Consider the following 23,246-nt stretch of genomic DNA (forward strand, 5'->3'; position numbering starts at 1 on the left):
TATGGAAAACTGTCAGCATTTTTACTTCAACGTCATCAAAGTAAAGCTTAAAAAATTGATAGAAAAACTGGCTGAATGGCTTGGCATGTTCTTAAGAGACACTTCAGAAAGTCCAGATTCCCACTGACACTTCTATTGCACAATAAATCAAGATCAAAGCACAGAAACACAAGCGCATTACCCAAGTCCACATCCTCTTCCTGCGTCCTAAATCAGATGACCCTGTTCTGTTCCGACTCATCTGAAGCACCGCTTCGTCTTCAAAGAAAAACAAATGGTGCCGTTTCACCGGGCAGCTGCCACATTTTCCTCAACCGATGCCCAACTATTTCCCATCTTGTTATGAGGCTTTAACAGTGTTGTCTACATCTAATAGACGGTCGTAAAAAGGGTCAGTGTGCATCTCAGACAAGGATCCGGTGTTCTGTAGTGGGGCAGAATACGGCTGGCACATTTAATCCGTGGTGTATGATAAATCTTTATTTGGATGTGTGGATGGCCCAGGCTCATCACATTGAATTTCTACGAGTGACTGGTTGAGGGGTATCGGAGATAAAAACACGTCCAAATGACTACGAGAGATGAGGAGAATTCTTCAAGCGCCACTCCTTCCGCTAATAATACAACAGCTACCAATGCCATCCCAGCTTCCGTGTCATTGCTGAAGGGATGACACCTCACTTAGCCACGCACACTCCTGCTATGTGATGTAAATGATACCATGAACAGGTTTCTGGCATTGGATGTTGAAACATTATACACACACACACACACATATAGATAGTTAGCATCTCAGAATAGCAACTCCACTACACCCGATAATTGCCTACTATGCAGTCAGAGGCATGTTAAATGGCGGTCATTGAAAAAAAAAAAAGAAGCATGTAAAGTGGGTAAAAAATTTAAATCAGCTTTTCCTGGTCATTTATCAGTCGCGTCCTCATGCAGCTCATCTGAGTCCAGGCGAAAGCCTCTGAGCAGAAGTGTTACAGTGAAGACTGGAAACTGGGCCGAACGCCTATCGCGAGTGTTTGTTATCTGTGCTTGCTATCCTCCCTCGTGCTGTGTCCTGTAAGGTGCTGGTATGAATGTGAAGGTCCAAAAGTGAAATTTAAAAGTTTGAGATGTCTCGTGTAGTACATTTGTGGGTACAGACGTACTTGTGTATCCTGTAATTAGTCTGAGGGTCATTTTGAGGTCGGCGTGTTCTGTTTTCTGCACATCATAAGAGTGTGTGTCAATCTCTGTTTGGAACAGAGTTTGTTTCGACTCAATATTACATTGATCAACAATGACATTCACAACTGCACTGTTTGTTCTACAGTACTTAAAATGAATCATTTACAAAATTCATTCAAAAAGTTATGTTTTCAAACAGAACATTTTCATTGCATGGAGTTCTTTACACAATTTCTTTTTTTTAAATTAAATTAAAAATGTTAGTAAAAACTAACGGAAATAAAATCAATTTAAGTTGAAGTATTCTAATTATTAAAATGACTAAAAATTAAATATTGTTTTTTTTTTATAAAATCACAAAACCACATACAATGACAAAGTAAAATTTTAATGAAAATTGAAAATTAATTTTAAAAGGTAAAAATTAAGATTGAAGTTAAATAAATAAATAGCATATTTATTATTACTAAATAACCCTATTATATATAAAATATTTGTCTTGGGTCGTATTAGAGTTTTACTAAATACATAAAATCGACTTGGTACTACAGGTATCTTTGAAGAGGGCTGACTAAACACTTCTGTATTCAAAACTACATTTACATTTATTCATTTAGCTGACGCTTTTATCCAAAGCAACTTACAATTGCTATATATGTCAGAGGTCGCACGCCTCTGGAGCAACTAGGGGGTTAAGTGTCTTGCTCAGGGACACATTGGTGTCTCACAGTGGATTCGAACCCGGGTCTCTCACACCAAAGGCATGTGTCTTATCCACTGCGCCATCAACATCCCCGTTACTAGCACTAAAAACATTGGGCTCATTTCTGCTGTTCAGTTTACAAGAATCACACCCTTTGCATGCAACCCTAATTTTGCCCTCTTGTGCTCAAGTGTCTAAAGCATTCTTAAACAAGAGGCATCAGCATGCGAGCGATGAATTTCATAGAAACAGAGATAGACAGGAGGCATGAAGCTCAAGGAGTTCTGGTATTTTTGGGGCAGCTCAGGGTTACGGCGAAGGCCGGTGGTGACACAATCACAGCGACCCTGCCAAATATCCCAAACCCACAAACATCACAACCATTCTGATACTGAAGAACATGCTGTAAGGAAATCTGAAGGTCACATGTCGTCTTCTATGAGGGTTTGCAAACTCGTAGCCTTATATAGAGCATTCCTGCTGTGCAATCTGACGCTACTCACTAAAATTTTCAAAAGAAAATATCTGGACAAGTGCGGAGTGCGGCGCCGGTTATTCTGCCACAGTGATTTTACATCCCTGGAATGAGGTGGCGTCTAATCCAGAATAGCGGCTTGTTTCCCATGGTCTCGGCGTGGAATTGGAGGGTTCATGTAAACTGATGCTCACGTGATCTTAATATGATGAGCTTTACACTGATGCATAATTTGTGGATTCTTTAGTAAAATAACTCGCAGCACTGAGAAAGAGGTCACGCTTGCAACGTAAACAATGATAGTAAAACAATAGTTGTCTAACTATGATGTGCAGATAAAGAGCAAAGAGGATGTGCAAAGCTTGCTCATCCCGAAAACAGAGGTCATTAGGAAGCCCCGCTTGACACACACCCAAACATCTATTCAACGAGACAAACTCCCAGGCATGTGTACAGCACAGACTAATTTTACCCACTTCCCATCTGACCCGACTCTACATTCCACAAACATTTAACTCTTAATGACTCTTAGTCATTAAGCAAAGGCCTAAACTACAGAAATCTTCAGATGTGTTCATGTGTATCCTGTTTGGTTACAGCTAAATTTCTCAAGCACAGTCATCAAAGTAAGCAGATTGTATAACGGGCTGTTATAATTGCGTATAAGTGAGTCAGAATACCATGTGACACTTGTTTTTAATGGCAATGTGTTGCTAAAACAATACACCGGGATTTTATCATGGTATTTTCAGAGTTTTCCAAACATTCCAATGTGCCAACACATTTGCTAATGCCAGAAGAAAAGATCTAGTTAAAAAAAGAAAAAAGAAAACACAAACAACAGAATTCGTGAGTCAAAACATTTGCTGTTTATGGTTCTCTGTGATACATGCAAACTCGTTATTCAATCAGCTGAAGGTAAATCAAGCAAAAAACAACAACAAACAAACCATCAAATAAGCCCAAACATCAATGAGGTATCAAAGATAAATGCAGTTCTAAATAAATAATGCCACCTGTTATTTATTACCAATAGTTGAAACTTTATTTTGTTAAATATTTAATATAATTGTTAAAGGTGTAAAGAACAAAAGATACAACTTTTTCTAAAGGACAGAATAAAAGACAGACAGAATGATAGAGAGAACGATACACAGAGCAACGGGACGATAGATAGATAGATAGATAGATAGATAGATAGATAGATAGATAGATAGATAGATAGATAGATAGATAGATAGATAGATAGATAGATAGATAGATAGATAGATAGACAGATAGACAGACAGACAGACAGATAGACAGATAGATAGATATTTAACTATAGATAGAATGAAAGAATGACAGAATGATAGAAAGAACGATACACAGAGCGACAGAACTATAGAACAGAAAAAAAACGATTTATAGATAGATAAAATTACAATAATTCATCTATAATCTATCTATCCATCTAAAGTCATTATTTTGTTCCATCTAATGCAAACCCTTAAAAATAATAAATTCCTAATCAAAAACTGGTGAGGTTTAGCAGATGCAGTAGATTCTAGTAGATTCAGGTTTTAGCTCAGTTTCTTATTTTGCTTCACGTGATTCAGTAATTTCAGTAATTAAAGTCACACACCAGTATCAGCCATGAATGCCTGCACATTATGCAGCTCAGGCCGAGCTTCCTACAGGTCAAAAGTCCAGCTACGAAAAAGCACCACCTCACAACAGCGTGCAGACAGCACAGGACGAGCCTGCGCTCCATCAGCCGGTGTACTGTATGCTTTTCCTTCAGGTATCAGGTGCACACCTACAGCCATTACCGGTTACCTGATGCAGAAACCTAACAGCCATCCTGCGCAGCGCTTCTCAAGTCGAGCCGAGATCCTCAACTATCCACATTCCTTTGCTCTGCCGAGTCAACGCATTAAAACAAAACAAACAAATGGTGAAAGATAAGAAGGTAGCACATTACACCTGTACACTTCCCACAATGCTTTGCATAACAAAAAAAAACAGATCTGCCCTGAGGGACATATAAGGGCACTAGGCTCTGCCCACACTGCAGGTTTCAGCCAATCAGGTCAAGGCTTTCTGACGACGAGCTGAAAGGTAATATGATGAACACAGGAGACTCTCTTACTCGCAGCAGTCAGACGACACAAACCTGCCGCTTACGAAACCAACACTCCCTCCCTCTGCTTTCCATGAGGGATACCAAGATGTTTCCGAATGATTGAGTAGAGCTCCTCTGGGAATTCGAGAGCAGTCACTAAATAAAAGAAACCTCAAAACCAAAGCATGTCGAATGCCAACAGGCCGCAGGCCAGCGGGGGAGAGGGTGGGGTAGGGAACGTTCATGTCATTTTTAAGGACAGTGTATTCTTATTGACATTTGCAAACCTTGTGGTCTTATTCTGGTAAAAGAAGAGGTTGTTTTCTCCCAGCTAATGTGTTGACGGATCACAAAACTTTCTGAGAAAGGGTGGTATTTGAGCTTAGGGTGTAGGAATACGAGCACAAAAGCAATTTCACGTTCAGATAATGTGAGTTTAGGGACAACAGGAAAATCACAAAGAACCAGCACTTCAAAACTACAATAAAAAATATACAATTTCAAATCAATGCAAGATAAAGTAATACATTAAAATCAAATTAAATAGTAATATGTTAAATTAAATTTTAAAATAATAAATTACAATAAAAATACTAAAATTAATTAATTAAAATCAAATGTATCTGAACTAAGAAATCATGGTAAATATGTCCAAAGTACAATAATGTCAAAAGAATAGAATCCTTTGGGACTGATTTGTTTCAATTCGGTGCAAACTTTAAAGAGGACATAGTGGAAAACAAGATGTGACCCTGGACCACAAAACCAGTCATAAGGGTCATTTTTTTTGAAACTGAGATTTCTACATCATCTGAAAGCTGAGTAAATAAATTGTTAGGATATGGCAATAGTTGGCTGAGATACAACTATTTGAATCTCTGGAATCTGTGGGTGCAAAAAAAATCTAAGTATTGAGATGATTGCCTTTAAAGTCGTCCAAATTAAGTTTTGATATATCTATGGTAGGAAATTTACAAAATCTCTTCATGGAACATGATCTTTACTTAATATCCTAATGATTTTTGGCATAAAAGAAAAAATTGCATTGTTGACTATTGCTCCAAATATACCTGTGCTACTTACGACTGGTTTTGTGGTCCAGGGTCACATATGATAATCAATATAGTGATAATACATTAATAATTTATAAAGTAATTAATTACATTAATTAATATTTATAGTGTAAGATTTATAGTGTTATAAGAGTTATTTATAAGAGTGTTCAAAAGCATATTATTTTCTGCTATGATATCCAAAATAGCATTGAGAACTGTAAACTTTCACTGTTATCAGTAGTGAATCAAACTAGTCAAGTCTGCTTTATTGTCAATTCTTCCACATGTACGGCACATACATACAGAGAATTGAAATTGAACTAAAACGTTGAGAGGAAAAACTCTTACTAATAAATACCGTAGCAAATAAATATATTTAGCACGCCACTCTAATATGGCATTTTCATGGTACTTCAAGATTCTTTATATCCATTAGTCCAAAATGTCATGACAATAACATAGTGCTCTTGGTGCTGTTGACAAAATACAGCCAATGTTTGAAGTACCACCCTATACACACATACTGTAGTATAAGAGCAACAGGAACAGGATCAACTCAAGGTTTCTTCCCAAGTGGAAATTTAGATCTTGGATCATCTTGATATTATTTCCATCACATACTATATAAGTAGGCCTAATAGATCTCCAGTCCTCAAACTCCCCCTCTTCCTCTGAGGGTTTCTCCAGCATGAGAGCTTCATTGTTTCGGAGAGCATTTATGGAGGAACAATGCTCTGCTTTCACTGCCAGTGTCTCGCTGCACTAGTGTAAACAACTCTTTCATTTGTCCACCATCCCACGTACTCCACCGGCCCGCTGCTGTCCTCCCCTCTTCTGCTGTCTGTCTGAGGTCACATCTCTGACACACTCTAATTTCTCAATAATTGGATTTGTGCAAATGTTTCCCAAAGCATTAGTGTTTTTTTTCACAGATAAATTCAAAGGATGTCATAGGTTTAATTGAGGTTGAAAAATATTTTATTTAATGTACTATAATAAGTTCAGATTCAATATTTAATTGTTTTTGCTGCATACAATTATATATTTGGATTAAACATGATGATTTAATTGAAAAGAATTAATTCTTTAAACTTTTGTTTAATTTTAGTACATTTCTTCAGTGGATTGTTAACTTCACTGCAGTTTTTATGTCATAGACACAACTCTAGTTTGTTTTTTACATTTTGGTTTTAGTAATTATACTTTAAGTCAACTAGAAGTAACTGGAGAAGTCTGGCATACATAACCAGAGAGAAGCATTTTGGCCATCAAGGTTATTATAGTTGCCTAAAAATAAATAATAACCAAAATTAACAATAAATAACCATAAAAAAAACATTTTGTTGCTTGAAAAATTAATGTTAGCTGAAATAATAATTAATCTATTATTATAGTTGACTAAAAATAAATAATAACCAGAGCAACATTTGACTAAATTAAAATGAACTTGGTACTAAAATACCTAAACCCTAAATAAACAAATAATAAAAACTATACAGACATATGTTAAAAAAGAAAAAGAAAAATTACAAAAACACAAAATTACTAAAACTTTAACTACAATTAAGATCAAAAAAAGGAAATTTCAAATTGACAAAACTGAGTTATGACATTTTGACTAAACATAACAGTCAAAATTATAATTGTTTTAAATGAAATTCAACATAAATGGATGAATCGTTCACAATAAGATATCCATTCAGAAATAAAATTTTACTCACAAATAAAATGCAACTGAAAGACTAAAAAGAATAGATCAATTATTGTCCTTTATGATTGTTTTTACAAAAACAATTACTTGCCATCATCTCTGCATTTGATAATGAGCCATATTCTCAGGGGAAATCAAAATAGGCCTTCTAAACAACAAATCTGCCCTCCAGCTAAAAGAAGCATCTTTTTATTATTAAGTAATTGCAGAAACCTGAAAACGGACTGACGCGCATCTGCTTCAAACTGACACTAAGGTAATTCAATTAAACCATAAATTAAAGCAACACCCCAAACTGATGAAACCCTTAAAGGGAGAAAAAAAATAAAAATAACTTTCCATCACAAGGTTATGAAACTTAAATTAGAGGCAGCATGACCTGGAATTACAAAACATTCATGGCATCCACAAAACATGACTCATGTCAAATATGATAGAGAAGGACAGAGATGCACTTCCCAGAAATCTCAGTCATCAACGGGCGATTAGGACAACGTCTGGAGAGCCGTAGGGATCTAATGAGTTTTCTCTGTGCACAGGGTCGGCAATCTTTAGGGTGTGGTACAGTTCAAAAAGGAAAGCAATGCAGCAGAGGAAGCAAGCTGTAAACTGTCCTCATCCTGTCCATTCCTAGATAAGCCCAATCTAATTCTTTGTGGCCAGGGAGGAAATAACAACTTCTGGAAAATCTTAAGACTTTGTCTAAGAAGTCAATCTAAAAGAAAACAAGAGGACCTTTTTTTCTTTTAAACTAAATTTTGATGAGAAGACAGGAAACTGCAGTACATGAGAACTGATCTTGACATCACTCTGTCTGTCCAACTGAGATCAAACGATCACACAGCTTGCATGAACTGAACTTCTGATAAATGTGCATGTATACAGGATGTACACCCTGGTGAGAGGGGCAAAGGCCCAAAATATCCAGCGCAGAGGCTCAAACTGTTGCATGTAATTTAGAAGCATTATCCAGCCACAAACTACAAAGAAAAGCATGACTATTTCAGGTTAAAATGTTTAAAAATGGCCTCAGCTAGGTGCCTAGCAGCTCTTAAGATCCGTTCACATGCACCAACTATATTAACGTCTGCAAAAATGCACAATAACTGTTTATTAGAAACGTGCACTGCGCTTTTGCAATCTGTTGCTTTAAATGCACTCATCACTCTATTATGCATAAAGATTGAAACAATAATCTGTTTATTAGTACACAGAGTTTATAAAATAATTACATAATTATTAAATACAGTTTCAAGCTGAAATATTTAAAAAAAATGTAGTGAGCATTTTGTATTTTATTGAATCATTTTGCTTTTAAATATCTCCTTGTATCCATTTATTAAGGGAAAACACATAATTAGATATTTTTTTCTGTGTTTACAAAAATTTTTCATGTGGTCCTATTTTTATTTTGCTCCCATTCTACATGTGCTCCTTGGGGAAAAAGCAAGCTTCAAGCCCTCAAAGTAAGATCGTATCTAAACTGTTATTTCACCCAACAGTAAATATTCAGTCATCAGTTTTTCTCATTTTTTTTCATTTCCAGGAATAATAGTGTTCACGGTTACCATAGCTATTTAGTTTTAAAAATAATCAAAAACACTATAAAAAAAAAAAGATGAAAGTGGTTAAAATGACTCATGCACTATATTGAGAGTATTTAGAAGTCATTTGACAAACATGCAGAAATGATTTCCCTACAGCAACTCTCAAATCTCATTTGGCAAGTCACGTTCAGCTACAACAACTGAAAAAAACAATCACCATTTAGAATCAATGGTGTCAATATGATGTCTCTTTTTAATCTGAACATAGATGCAAATGAGGTGGATGAGTCACCTCAGTTCAAATGTGCAGAATGACAAATGAGATTCCCAATGAATGGTCTGTTCCTTACACAAACATTCACAAGACTTGGAACATAGCACACAAGTCACAAAGTTATTTATTTTAGTCCTTTTGGAGCTTGAAAGGTCATTATAAATGGTCAGATTATGGAAAACAGTTTTGTGAAGATTAATTAAAAATTCACCTTTTGTATTCCGCTGGGAATTTTTAGAATGCATAATTGCATTTGTGCATATTCTACACACAAACAAGTCCTCAAACTTTCATTAAGTTAACTTGAATGCACTGATTATTGCTCACAGAAGTAGTAAAGACTTTAAATCAGTTTTGTGAGTGTGAGTATAAGAAGATTGGCTCTTGAGAAGCTATAAGTCTGGGTGTGATTATAACAGCTCTTCTCATCCTAACATCAGAATCAGGCCTCTTCTCTCCTGAATAATGAGGTCTGATAATCTGCAGCCCAAGCTGCTCTCCCGCTGGGCCAAACCAGACAGAAAATACCAAGCCAAATGAGGAGGCCACTGGGGTGAACACAACACCTCCACACTGAGGCGACAACATCAGCCGTCCATTCGGATGAGGCAACAAGAGGCAACATAGGTTGAGTTATAAAATCCCTAGACTGCATTTTTGGGTAACATCAGCTCGGCTGGTTCAGAACAGTGGCGATTTCTTTAAGACTGCAAGGGAAGCTCAGCTTCCCCTATAATGTCAAAAAATTAATGGTCAAACATGTACTATTGTGTTAACATTTTATTGATTAAAAATGCGTTAGAACACGTTCATCTCGAAGACGAGTTCGTTCAGAATCAGCTACATATAGCAGGTGACTCGATTTCCTTCTCATATATTCCCGTAGCATCAGTGTATTTGCCTGTTGAAGCCCAGCGTCCATTGACTTCTATGGAGCTGCTTTGAACAGTTTTTTTCAGTGCTTCAAAACTAGACGCTCATTGGATAAATGCTGCGATTATGTCCCGCCCCCGGACGCTCAGCGTCTCTGGGCAAGTATAGGTCTCTGCAGCAAAGTAATGGGAGTTACCAGATCGGGGCGTTTTTAGACCATGTGTCCTGATTGGCTGACGTCATAGTGATGGTAGGTTTAGGGGTGGGGTTAGGTAAGGGGGATCATTTTGTTTGTATGATTGAGAAACTCCCAGCAGTTTGAAAACACCCACAAATTCAGAAACGCCCTCTTTTACTCTGCAGAGACCTCAATCTCTCTCTGGGGGTGAATGGAGGAGTGGGCGGGGCTGGACTCCGGGCTTCTGCGTGATGATTGGAGGGTTTGTCGAAAGACTGCATCTCCTTTTGATTGACAGCGATTGTGTCCTATAAGAAGTCGCTGATGCTGAAGCCATTCGAGCCAGTGTTGCCAATTTAGCGACTTTTCAGACCACCCTAGTGACTTTTCAGACCACTCTAGCGACCTTTTTCCCCAAAAGTGACTAGCGACAAATCTAGCGACTTCTTTGACAAACCTTAGCGAGTCTCTGTGATCGCTGGTACTGCCGCAACGGCGCGAGGTCAGCGCGCACGCACCTCTTTCTCTGTTCAGTGAGCGGCTGAGAGGAGCGCGTTCAGTTCAAATAGATATTATGTTGCTTCTCTAATTTTACATGCAAATATAGCCGAAATCACAGCACAGGAATTGTCTTGTCTTATCTTGTGTGTATTATTTGATTTCATCAGACGACGGCTCGATTATAAATTAGGATTTTTGTGCAGACTAACTTCTTGGGAGGGAGATGGTTATGTATTCTTAAAGGGCTGCGTTTCAGTCACTATTTCATATTTATCCCGTTGACTGACAACATAAACAGTAAAATATATAAAGGGGAACAATTTTATTGAGAATTTGGCTGCATTAAAATACAGTATGAGCACAGAGAGACAAACAAATGTAAAAGGCAATATGACGCGATGACGTAATTAATATGCTAATTAGCGCATGACGTCATCTGGCAACATTTAGCGACTTTTCAAACTGGCTTTAGCTACTTTCCATCGAAAGAAGTTGGCAACACTGATTCGAGCTCAGTCCCATAGTGGACTTTGCAAGTGTAGTCAAAAGACAAACTGCTGCAACCTATTTCTTGATATTTGCTTGGCGAAATTGCTGGCCAATTTTCATTATACGTTTCACACAATTATACACCACATTCCTTGTTTCAGTTTAACCTAATTCCCACATTTCCTCCGTCGAGTTTAATGTTTTTTTAGATCGTTTGTTCATTCATTCATTCATACAGTAGGCCAGGCGGTGAACTAGCCAGCTAGCAAACTGCACACGATGGCAGAATTTACGTATAAATAAATGGACAATTTTTATGATGTAGGCCGAAAATGAGCTTCCCCTCTTTGAAAGACCAGCAGCCGCCACTGGTTCAGAACGCCCCTAAATGTATTCTATGCAGGCAGCTCACTATAGGTAATGAGACACAGCCATAGTTTCACTCAACCAGAGTCAAGGTGACCCGGTCCCAGCACTCACAGAGAGATCCAGGAATAGTTTCTGCATCACTAACAGTTTAAAGAAGTTATTTCCTAATGCAACAGTAGTTGAGCTGATTTGAAATCATAAATACTAGAGCTGATGCAAAGATTGAGTTATAGGAAAGTTCACTGCCAGTCAAACTTTTGGACAGACTCCACTGAATGATTTTAAGTTTATCCTGATAATATTTCTTTTATGTAAATATTTGAAAGAATTAGTTTTCTAGACAAATATAAATCTCACAAGAAATCTTTTTTTTTGACTAGATAACAGAGGCCATATGCTTGTGTTAATTTTGCTGACAGTATAAAAGGATTTTATTATACCTTGTGTGTTCATTTCATATCTAAATTATTATTTTATAACCATATTGATTTTGCTGTAGACTATTTTATGTACTTAGGAACAGCTACTCATCCAGATCATGCCTTTTTTCCATGTAGAATTTTTTTTGTGTTAATTTTGCAAATGCAAAAAAATATTGAAATATAAACAAGTGCCTAGCATGCTTGCAAACTCCGTCAATACTGTTTAAAAAGCATCCTAGGATGACGAGTCGACTGAAGAAATTAAGATAATTTCCATTTCATTTATTTAACATTTTGTGGTCACTATATAATTCCTTTACTTCCTTGTGTGTTATTTCATAACTTCAACTTTACTGTAATATAAATGTGGATAATAATAAAGAACAACTTTTGACTCATACGGTCCAAAACTAAATATTAAAAATTAATGTACTACTACTTTACAACTTTATTTTACAATATATTCATTTAGATTTTATAGCATATGCTCAGTACAAACTTGTGCTGTTTGAAACATAATTTAAATTAACCAATATATTCAAAAGCTGGAATTAGTGAAATGATTTAAACACAACACCTGTGCCTGTAGTGTTTCTGGTTTATATCTATCTGAAGTCTTCAATGGAAAACAAGAGACCAAACGACAAAATGTCAAACTTCAATTCTGACTTTTCAGGCCAAACATGTCAGCAACTTCCAAAGTGAAAGCACAACAAACCCCGTTTTGTTTCTATAAAATGGTATTTAGACGTGGGCGTCTCTAAATGACAAGGAAACAGAGCTAAAGATAAATTCTGACCATTAGAAATATATATAATCGGCCCTAAAAGTAAATTAAAGTTGACAGGAGAGTTGATACAGTAGCGTCCGCACTGAGGAAAACTCAACAGGTGAAGCAACCTTATTATCATAAACTAAATCAATATACACTATGTCGGAACAAAATGTCTTATATTCTAACGCATAGGATTTATTTTCCCAAATAAACATAAAACTATTCCGGAAAAACTGTACATGACATTCCCTCAGCAGCGATACTTACAACATTGTCGCTTTTATTCGGATAAGAAACTCTTCCTCCACCTTTCACGGGCATCCTGGTTTCTCTGTTCAAAAAAGTACTTCAGCGCTGGAATAATGGCGATTTTTGTTCTAATCTGTCGCTGTCGTCAATCTCTTGGATTCAGCATGGTTTTGAGCAAGAGATCCTTGTGAAATCGTTCTTGGTGGAGCGATCAGCGACTGAGTGCGCAAAGGCAGACCCTGGGAAACATTTTTGCTGCGAGCGACTCCCAAGCCAACCTACTTCACGACTCTACCAACAACGGAAAAGGGGTGTGTTATGTGTCTGCACGCAGCTTATGAATAAGCCCCGCGTTGTAATTAAAAAATGCGTATGTAATATAAACGATATGCATATACAGTTTAAAAAACAATTCAGTTTCGTCTGTTGGCTTAATACAATCTTTAATGTACGCGTTTGTTAAATAATCATCCTCCCCCGCTTTTCGAATGGTTGCGCCCAGCGAGCAAACATTGATTTAACTGTTCCCTCAGAGAGTTGCAGATAACACACTAAACCATGTTTGCTGTCAAGGGTAGCTAACAACTTTACATATCACGAAAGACCAGCTTTACTCTGTGTTAATGGTATAAGAAAGTATGTCATGTTTAATATAAACATGGTTTATTACAGAAAATAAAGTTTAATGGGGATTTAAGAGTTAAGAGTCATGATAGGTGTTTATTGCAGATAACGTTACAGTATGTATTTTAAAACAAGTCAGATATTGATGATAGTCATTAAAATACTAATAAAAATTATAAATCGTCAGGCGCACACACAAATCTGGAGCAAGACAAATTGCCAAGGGAAAATGCTTGTAAGGTTATAAATAAATAAAAAATGTCCCATAACTAAATTCCATCTATATAAGCACTGTTAATCTTTCAGAAGTAGTGTACACATAAGTATGCACCTTATGCCATGCTCTGCCAACTATATAAGAAGTTGTAAGCATACACGTCTTTCTTTTTTGACTTTCTTAAAATCAACATCAACGTGCTCTATAAAACAAACAAGAAAACAACTAATATTTCCAAAACTAAATTAAGGAACATTATAAATGTGCATGGTCTATCTAAAGTCCTCACTGAAACACGAGGGACCAAATGACAAAGTGTCAACACTCAGAGCCTCTCAAAGCCAGACTCCAAAGCCAAAGCACTACAACAAGTCTTTTCATGAGATATTTTCATGAGGATCTAAATTTAAAACATCTAAATTACATAAGGACACTCTGGAACATGCAGAAGCTTCTGGTATAATAATAATAGTCTGAGTGTAAAGAAACTTTTATGTGCAGTATATGAGCAACACCCTGCCCGAGATACAATTACGACCTCAATGTCCCAATCAGAGCTGTGTACTATCAACAGAAACACCCAGTGAGCTTGTTTACTCATACATGAACTCTGTCACAGAAGTCTTTTGTCATCTCCCAGCATCCTCTCTTATGGAGACGGGTGGTGCTCCAGTGTGTGTCGGGCAACAGCATTATGGATCAGAGCAGCGTCTATGTATCTGTGTGAGAGATGTCATAATGTGTGTTGTTTGAAGTATATCAAGTTTCACATGCATTAGCATTAATCTTTTATGTCATAATGTGTGGTCAAACATGCACTGTAAAACCTAACAGTGATTTTCATTAAATGAAATTAGTTCATTTAACTCAAAAATGTAAAAAAGTTCAACTCAATATATATTTGTGATGTGAACTCAAAAGCTAATAGCAGAACTCAATCTAAATAAGTTACTATAAATTATTTAAATCTATTATTACCATACAGTGTATGATTATTACACCTAAATGGCTGACCACAAAATATTTAAAAGAAATATGAGCTTAATTCATGATTTCTAACATTGTTTTTCGAGAAGTCACGTTTGTACAACATGGGACTATAGGCTATAATACTTTATATCTTTCATAATTATTTTTGTTTTTTCGTTGTGCACAAAAAGTATTCTCATAGCTTCATGAACGACTGGTGTCACATGGACCGTTTTAACAATGTCGTTACTGCATTTCTGGACCTGGGAACATTTCAGTTGCGTTGCTGTCTATGGAGGGTCAGAGTGCTCTCAGATTTCATCCAAAATATCTTAATTTGTGTTCTGAAGATGAACTTACGGGTGAATAATTAATGAAAGAATTGTCATGTTCGGGTGAACTATCACTTTAAGCACCGTTTTTCTTTCTGTTTTGTAATAAAGAACCTTAGGTTGTCAAATTAAATAGTAATGTAAATTAACAAATTAAATTCAAGCTCTAAAACATTCAGCTTCAGCCCTGAAAATCCTGCTGATAAACAACTCTGGAAGTTATGATGTGAAAAAGTACTACGGGTTTTAAATGGGCACATACTTTATTGAATAAACACTTCCCCGATCTTTCACACCTTTATTGTCATTTATGAAAATTAAATATGATGCCTGCTTTGTTTAAATGGTGACATACACTAACAAAACTTTTTACTGCATTTAGAAAAAGGGAGCCTGATCAGGTACAGAAGGCAGCTGTCACCATCTTTGCTGTTAAGGAGGAAGAGGGAACATAGTCTTTAAACCCATTGGATGTTTTGTTTGTATTTGAAGATGATGACTGCCAAGTTTTGGGTCAGTGTACTGGTCCTTTTTTTGGGACTAAAGTATTCCCGTAGTTACAGTATATACAGACTACTTAAAGTTTGTATATAAGTGCTGTTAATCTTGAGGATAGCGGTGTTTTTGTTTTTTTACAGAAAAATTATCCACTGTGTTTCATATTATTTAGCAGTTATTATTAGTATTATTATTATATTTAACATTTAAAATGGATTTTGTTATACATTTCCTTGTTTGTGTGGTTGTTACTAAGATAGCTTAAATGTTATATTTTTGAATATACAGCCCACTGATTTTGTTTTATGCTTGAAAACATTTATGTTGCATTTCAATAAATGCTTGAGAAAATACTCCTGTTCTGTCATGATTTCTTTGTACCAGTGTTTTTGCTTAGTCTTATGTAACTTTATTGCTTTGAGTTTGATGAACTTAAACCATTTAAGTAGCCAAGTTGTTAAGACTTAGTTAGAATTAGTTACCTGAATTCAAACTGACTGAGTTCAGTTTACTCTAATAATTGACTGAGTTAACACTAAACACATAAGTTAATTTAACTTGATGTAAATGAGTTATAGTACTCATATTTATTATAGTTTTAAAACTTAAATGGTTTAAGGCAATCGGTTTCCTCAAACGGTTTGAGTTACCGTAACTTGTCGGGTTTTACCGTATGTGCTTCTCCTATCTGCTCTATATGCAGTATTTGTTGTGTGGTGTGTTGATGTGTTAAGTGATATTCTGGTGACTGACCTTGCTGTAATCATGACAACGAGTTGCTGAACCAGTCTGATTCAGTGACTGGCTGCCTCTTTATCACAAGTGCTTTACAGATCACAGCTGTCTCGAGGAGTATTGGCTACCAGGGTTGTGTGCCATCCAGAATTGAATCGAGAAGGCCTTTTTGATTCAGTTTTAAATGCTGAATTTGAATACAAAACTGTCATTTAAATTTGAATTTAAAGATGTAGTTTAAAAAGGAATGAAATTTTAAAAAATCACATAACTATTTTACAGTGAACAGGAAATAAATCTACAATCTTAAAAAAGAGGTCCTTAATTGCTGTCTATGGTTCCATGAAGAATCTTTAACATCCATTAAATGTTTTCATTGCACAAAAGGTTCTTCATAGAGGGGGGAAAAATATGTGTATTTTTTGGATACTGCAATATAAAAAAATATATTGCAGTATCTTTTCTTGACTGCTGATTTCACTTGCCCACATGGAGTGCTGTCAAATGATTAATTGCGATTAATCGCATTCAAAATAAAAGCTTTTGTTTACATAATATAAGTGTGTGTGTTGTGTATATTTATTATGTATATATAAATACACACACATACAGTCAGGATTGGACCTGTTTAGTCATGTGTTACAGTTCCTGTTTGCCTTATTTGGACTTGTTCCTGTCCTTGTTTAGTTTGATTATTAGTTGATTCCCCGCACCTGTCTGTCCCTCGTTATCCTGTGTTTATAAGCCCCAGTTCGTTCAGCTGGTGTTTGTTTGGTCAGCTCCTATTTTGGATCATCTCCTGTGTTTCTTTGATTAAAGACTGTAAAACATTTCCTCGTGCCTCCAGTGTCTTCCTGCAACAGCATAATGTGACACATATTTTGAAAATATTTACATGCGTGTATATTTATATTCATATATAAATTCGATATATAAAAACGTAACATTTTTCTTAAATATATATGTTTGTGTATTTATGTACATAATAATATACACAGTACACACACATATTATGTAAACAAACTTTTATTTTGAATGCGATTAATCGCAATTAATCATTTGACAGCACTCCATGTGGGCAAGTGAAATCAGCAGTCAAGAAAAGATAATATCTTTTAATAATAATGGATCTTTTAATAATAATGGATCAAATCTAGTCCTGTCCTATAATTTTTTGTTGAATATCCTAAAATATGTTGCAAAAGGCAATGTTTTCATTAATATATTTCATTTTGAATAACCGATAAACATGATATCATAGCCTACAACATGTGAGGTACTTCCAGAAATGTTAGATGATATTAATAAACGATGGTGGTAAATAAATAGTAAAAATGGGGTAAAAAAAACAAACTAAAATGCTCTAATTTACCTCAAAGTCATAATGTGATTATATATTCAAACATGATTATATATTCAAAAATGTGCAGGACATTTTTGTGGCACTTTACCTATAGGGGATTTTTGCAGAGATGCCATAGAAAAACCATTTTGCATTCCTTAAAGAATTTTTACTTAATGTAATAACACTTTATTAATCTAAAGAACCTTTTTCTACTATAATGTCAATAAAGAACCCTTATTTCTAAGCAATATGGCAACATTTGAAAATGTTTTGTTCATATTTTCTAATATGAGAATTATTCAAAATTTAATACAGTTTCAATTTATGAATTAAAATGAATTAAAATTCTGATGGCTATTCTGTTGGCGACACAACCTCTCTCCAGCAGACTGCCTTGAATTTATAATTCATAAAACCCTGTCCCTGAGAAGTGTGGAAAAGAAGCAAGAATGCAAACGTGTACAGGGACCTTTTGTGCAGCACAGGTGCATCAAGTGTGAACTCAGCAGAGCACAAAAGCCTGTTTCTGTGGCCTGAATTGGATCTGTCACTAAAACGAAAGGGTATGAGAACTGCTCTCTCCCTCGGCACATCCATGTTAGGTGTGAGGAAAGGTGAGAAAAAAACATAGGGTTCCATAAAATCTGGCATATGGACTTAATTAGCACCTACAGAAAAAGCATGTCAGAAGAGCTGCATAAAATTGCGTTAAAGCACTCTGGGGTGAAGATGCAGCTCAGAATGAAGACTAAAAACAAAATTGTGATCCAGTGAAATAGTCAAGCTTGGCCTAGTGGGCATGTTTTGATTCAGCTGTCTTGCACGTACTAATTAGAAAAGATTAACAGGCTGTTAAGTTCACGCAGTGGAGATGAAGTACAGTGTGGTGGCTCTACAGTTATCTCTAGTTTCCTAAAGCCCTTATTTCATTTTAATCAGAAAATGGGCATGCTTCTCACCACAATCAACATGGAAAAAATGTTAAAAAGCAATGAAGGTCCATTAAAGGAGGCAAAAAATATACCAAAGGATCTAAATTATCTGTTATTTTAATCAGTTTACTTAGTAGTGTGCATAAATTTTGTAGTAGGTGAGTTTTAATCCTGTAAATCCTACTGTGTCATATTTGATATGCAAATGTTATCATCATGATCAAATCTTTGCTGAAAACCCCGCTCTATACAATCTACTCTGTCATCTGATTGAAAGTTTAGTTTTTTTCAGCAAGTAAAAAGTCCATTTAGTAACTATGAAATTAGAATAATTTTAAAAATGTCCCCCTTCAAGTCAGGTTCATGTGTTTTTTGCTATGTAAGAATAACTTTTATATTTTTAGTAATATTTCAAGATGAACACACTATACTGAAGCAACTTAGGTTTTCTTAATTATTCATACTCCGTTAAAAAAACCCGTTAAACTGTGATTAAAATCAGGCTTTTGAGGAATGATTATTTGAAATATTATTGGGAATGAGCATTAACTGACATTTAAGTTACATTGAGGTTGAGTTTCATACTAATTTTTGGCCATATAAATATCAGCAACTGCACCAAATTGTATATTTTTGCTCAGTTTGGGCCTCTACTCAAGCTCCATGTTCTTAGCAAAAATATTAACACTATATATCAAATATGACACTTAACAAAAACACATATGCAAACTTTTTAAAGAATTTGTCTAAAGGTTTAATAAACCGTTCTAAAAGACACAATTTTCCTGACTATTACAAGTCAGGCTTTACAGAGGAGGCTGATAATATAAAAGCTCCTTTGATAGTAAACCAACCAATCAGAGTGCACATGCAACAACATTGCTCCTTAAGAAAGGCATTATAAATAAAGCCCACCCTCTGGATATCACACATGATTGTAAGTCAGAGGTCAGTAATAATGTTTCATCCTGCACAGCACTGGCTGAACTCTCAAAGTTTAAGACTGGTATTGCTTCTGAAATATGCACTGATGAAGTATGAAGGGTGTGCCCTCTAGATTACAGTGCCTGCAGCTACGCTTGAATGAATAATACATCTCAAAAGTGTGAAGCCAGCTCGACCGGGACAGAAATAACCAAGATGAATGAATGAATAAATAAATAAGTGTACATAAAGTACATCCATTTAAATCGATGTCCAGTTCCTGCAGGAGAACATGTCAGCTGGAACGCAGAGGATCTGACACCGTCTAAACCTCATCATATTATGAGGTTTAGACAAGCATACTTTAGATTTATGTACAGCATGTGAAGCTGTCTTAACTTACGGTTTAGGTTACCATCATTATGATAAAAGTAAAGCTGAATGGGCATGAATCTCTACACTGAGCTGGTAAGAATTGTTCATGTAATACCACTTGTAAACACTAGAGGGGCATGAGTGACTAGATCTCATTCATTTAATTAAGAGGTGATGTGTAACTTCACAAAACCAGATTGATTTACAGAACTTGATTTGCACAAATAAATAATAATAAAAAAATGCATATATATATAAAACAAAAGACTAACAACACATGAAGTGTTATTGAGAATGCAGGCAAAAAACAACAACTAGACTGTAAAATTATTTAGAATTTACTCATGATCACTTAAATGGACTATTGTGATAAAAGAAAACTAATAAGTTTTACATGTTTAAAACTGTGAGCTTATTTTTTTATACAAATATATTCAGACATGAAATGATTAAAAAATGCACTGAATAGTAGGAATGACCCCTATCTCATCTGACTGAAAACCCATTAATTATTTAACTAATGTTTTAAAAGCCAAATATCGAAACACTTATCTTGTCAATAACTGCTGAAGAGCAGTGAGATTTGTATTTGCACAGACCATAATGATACAATAATAAACAAATCTTTCTGAAGTTTGTTCAGACCCTTTACTTGCCTGCCTGTGATGGCAATAATTGATTAGTTCATACAGAGCAAGACTATAAGACACATCCTCCATGGCTGACAGAAAGCAATGGATGGATGAAGGTCACCCTGACCATCTCCTTTATGTTTCTCCCTCTGGGTCAGATTATAAATCAGAGCTCTCAAATGCCAGCTTCAGTGAAAAGTCTAAATCTGCAGACGTATTAAAAGGCCAACCCAGCTATTGTGTCCAGGCAGAGATGATACAGGTCACATCGGTACTATTATGTCAGCTTCAGTGGTTCAAGTTGTTCTAACATTCATGATGCAAGACTTCTTTACATGCATTATGTATGAAAATAAATGTTGTTGCAGCCTATTGATGTAACGAGAAGAACAAGAGATAAAATATGAATAGGCAGTTCTGTAGTTGACCTAATTTAAAAAGTATGTGAAATTAAAATATTTTCTTCTGTTCGTTCTTATTTTTTTCCTTTATGCAGCATTGGTTGAGCCTTAAATTGACATTATGAGACATTATGAAAAATTAAGTAAACAGGTTAGGTTTCATCGTCACATTAAATCAATTCAACTGGAAAAATAACATTTAAAAAAATACACGCTTCACCTTTGATATTTAAATGAATTTGGATGTAATAGCCACCAACCTTTAATGCATTTTTAAACTTTGCCTAGGAATTAATGGGAATTATGCTAATGATGAAGACACCAAGAGAGATGTACAACATAACACAAACAACTATACATTACACCTCTGTCTGGACATATAAATGAACCCACGGGGGTCTGTTATTTCAAGAGACATGTTCTAAGTCAATTTGCCAGATGTATTAAACCATCAAACCCTTCCTGGCTCTGCTCATTGAATAGAGATTGAGTAAAATGTCACACGAAGGACACAAAGATAGATTGTGTTGTATGCTTATTGAAGGCTTAGACCTTAAGTCAAAGGCAAGATTTCCATGCAGTCCGCAGAATTTCAGCTTTTGTATGATTTTGATAATGTCAAAATGACCTATATATGTTGTCCTATTACTGAAAACTTTTAATCTGAAAGAGATATAGACTAAATACACAGAGAAGACTTGCACTGAAATTATGTGGTTTTAAAAACAAGGGCCCGGTTTCACAGACAGGACTTAGACTAAAACAGGATTAGGCCATAGTTCAATTAGGAAATTTAAGTAATTTTAATAAACATGCTTAGAAAAAAAACATTACTGGGGTGCATCTTGAGACAAAACAAAGGCACTGATATATTTTAAGATCAATCAGTGCAAGTTTCTTTCAGTTGAAACAGCTAAGACTTTAGCTTAAGTCTAGGCTTAAGCCTCGTCTGTGAAACCGCGGGGAGATGTTTCTGCAAGGACTCTGGTGCTGTGACCCTTTATGTGGACCCTGTGGCCCTGTTGTTCATCATGTAAGGTCTGTGACACAACAAATGGAAATGCTCTTGGGTGAAAAATAATTGTTCTGAAATAATAGCATGATGAATACATCTAAACTGCAAGAATGTCAAAAGAATAAAAAGCTTTTGGGTCAGATTTATTCCAATACAGATTTTACAGAACCAGTGTGAAGGTGGATATGGTTATATAAATAAATTATAGCTATTTTGGTGCAAGAAACATTGACTAACATTATAAGTATAGCCCAGGGAACCATAATGCGATGAAGGGGTGGAATATGTCCGCTATAAAGTTTTTAATGAAAATGAAAAAATATCAGGTGACACGATTTCAAGAAGCATTAAAAAGAAACAAAGTGAATGGAAACATGAAATACCTGCCACAACGGTGTTAAACTGCGTACAGATGCGCGCCGTAACTCTGCGAGGTACATATATTGTGGTTCGCTGGTCCAGTAATTGTTCTCCCTGGAGTAGCTGGAGAGGAACAACTCTGAGGTGTACTGGTCCCTATAATAGAACATGCAGATTAGCACACATGCTAGCTATAGCCTAACCTGGATGACTGCAATTCAGTTTACTTCCATTTATTTAGCTCATTGATTGATTGGAGATATCAATAATGGTTGCCATGACAAGAAAAAGTGATGTTAAAAACAATAACCTTTATAATAATAAAATAGCAGAGAAACAATCACAGCAATCCAAACGTATCAAAACAAGCCAGATTTAATTTGTTCTGTACAGACAGACACGCCAACAGACAGACAGACAGACAGACAGACGTTGGACAGTGCGTTGGACAGACAGTATCTCTTTCCAAAGCTCATATAATCTCCCACATTCAGCATGGTGGCGGTGTGTGACGTGATGTATGTGGGCTCTGGCCTGAGGCATTGCCGTCCAGGGCCTCGTTAGTAAAACCGCAGAATTCAGTCCATCAATCCAGAGGCAAACGAGCCGCTGCTTCCAGACAGACTCATTTGACACTGGACCACCGCAGATAACCCGGGTGGTCAGGCAAACATAAACACACTTACACACTCCCGTACTGTATGTTGCCACACATTTGAACACAAAAAAAGATTTCTGACTGACACACCAGATGCCAAAAATCACAGAAACCACAGTATGTAAAGAGAGAGACGCACACGTATGGATGTTCAATGAGGGCCATAGGCAGCGTCTAGCAGCAGTCCGACTCCTGGCCCCGGGCAGCAGGTCTGAGACACAGGCGACCGTTGCCACAAGCTGTGCAGACGCACCGAGAGCCCGGTCAGCTGTAATAGGATGTGACAGCAAAAGTGGAGATACGGGCTGGAGCTGCCCCGCTGAGA

The 23,246-nt window shown here is 36.1% G+C and overlaps 1 protein-coding gene across 1 annotated transcript in view; it reads right to left on the reverse strand.

Moving 5' to 3' along the window:
* The window catches only part of LOC306848988 (tight junction protein 2-like), a 64,738-nt gene extending 51,565 nt beyond the window's left edge, over nt 1-13,173 (reverse strand). Inside the window, exon 1 of the mRNA XM_079383791.1 lies at nt 12,923-13,173. Coding sequence (XP_079239917.1) covers nt 12,923-12,976 — 54 coding nt within the window. The 5' untranslated portion in view covers nt 12,977-13,173. The remainder of the gene's footprint in view (nt 1-12,922) is intronic.
* Between the last annotated feature and the right edge of the window lie 10,073 nt (nt 13,174-23,246).

This window comes from Barbus barbus, assembly GCF_936440315.1.
Source record: "Barbus barbus genome assembly, chromosome: 29".
In the NCBI taxonomy this organism is placed as follows: domain Eukaryota; kingdom Metazoa; phylum Chordata; class Actinopteri; order Cypriniformes; family Cyprinidae; genus Barbus; species Barbus barbus.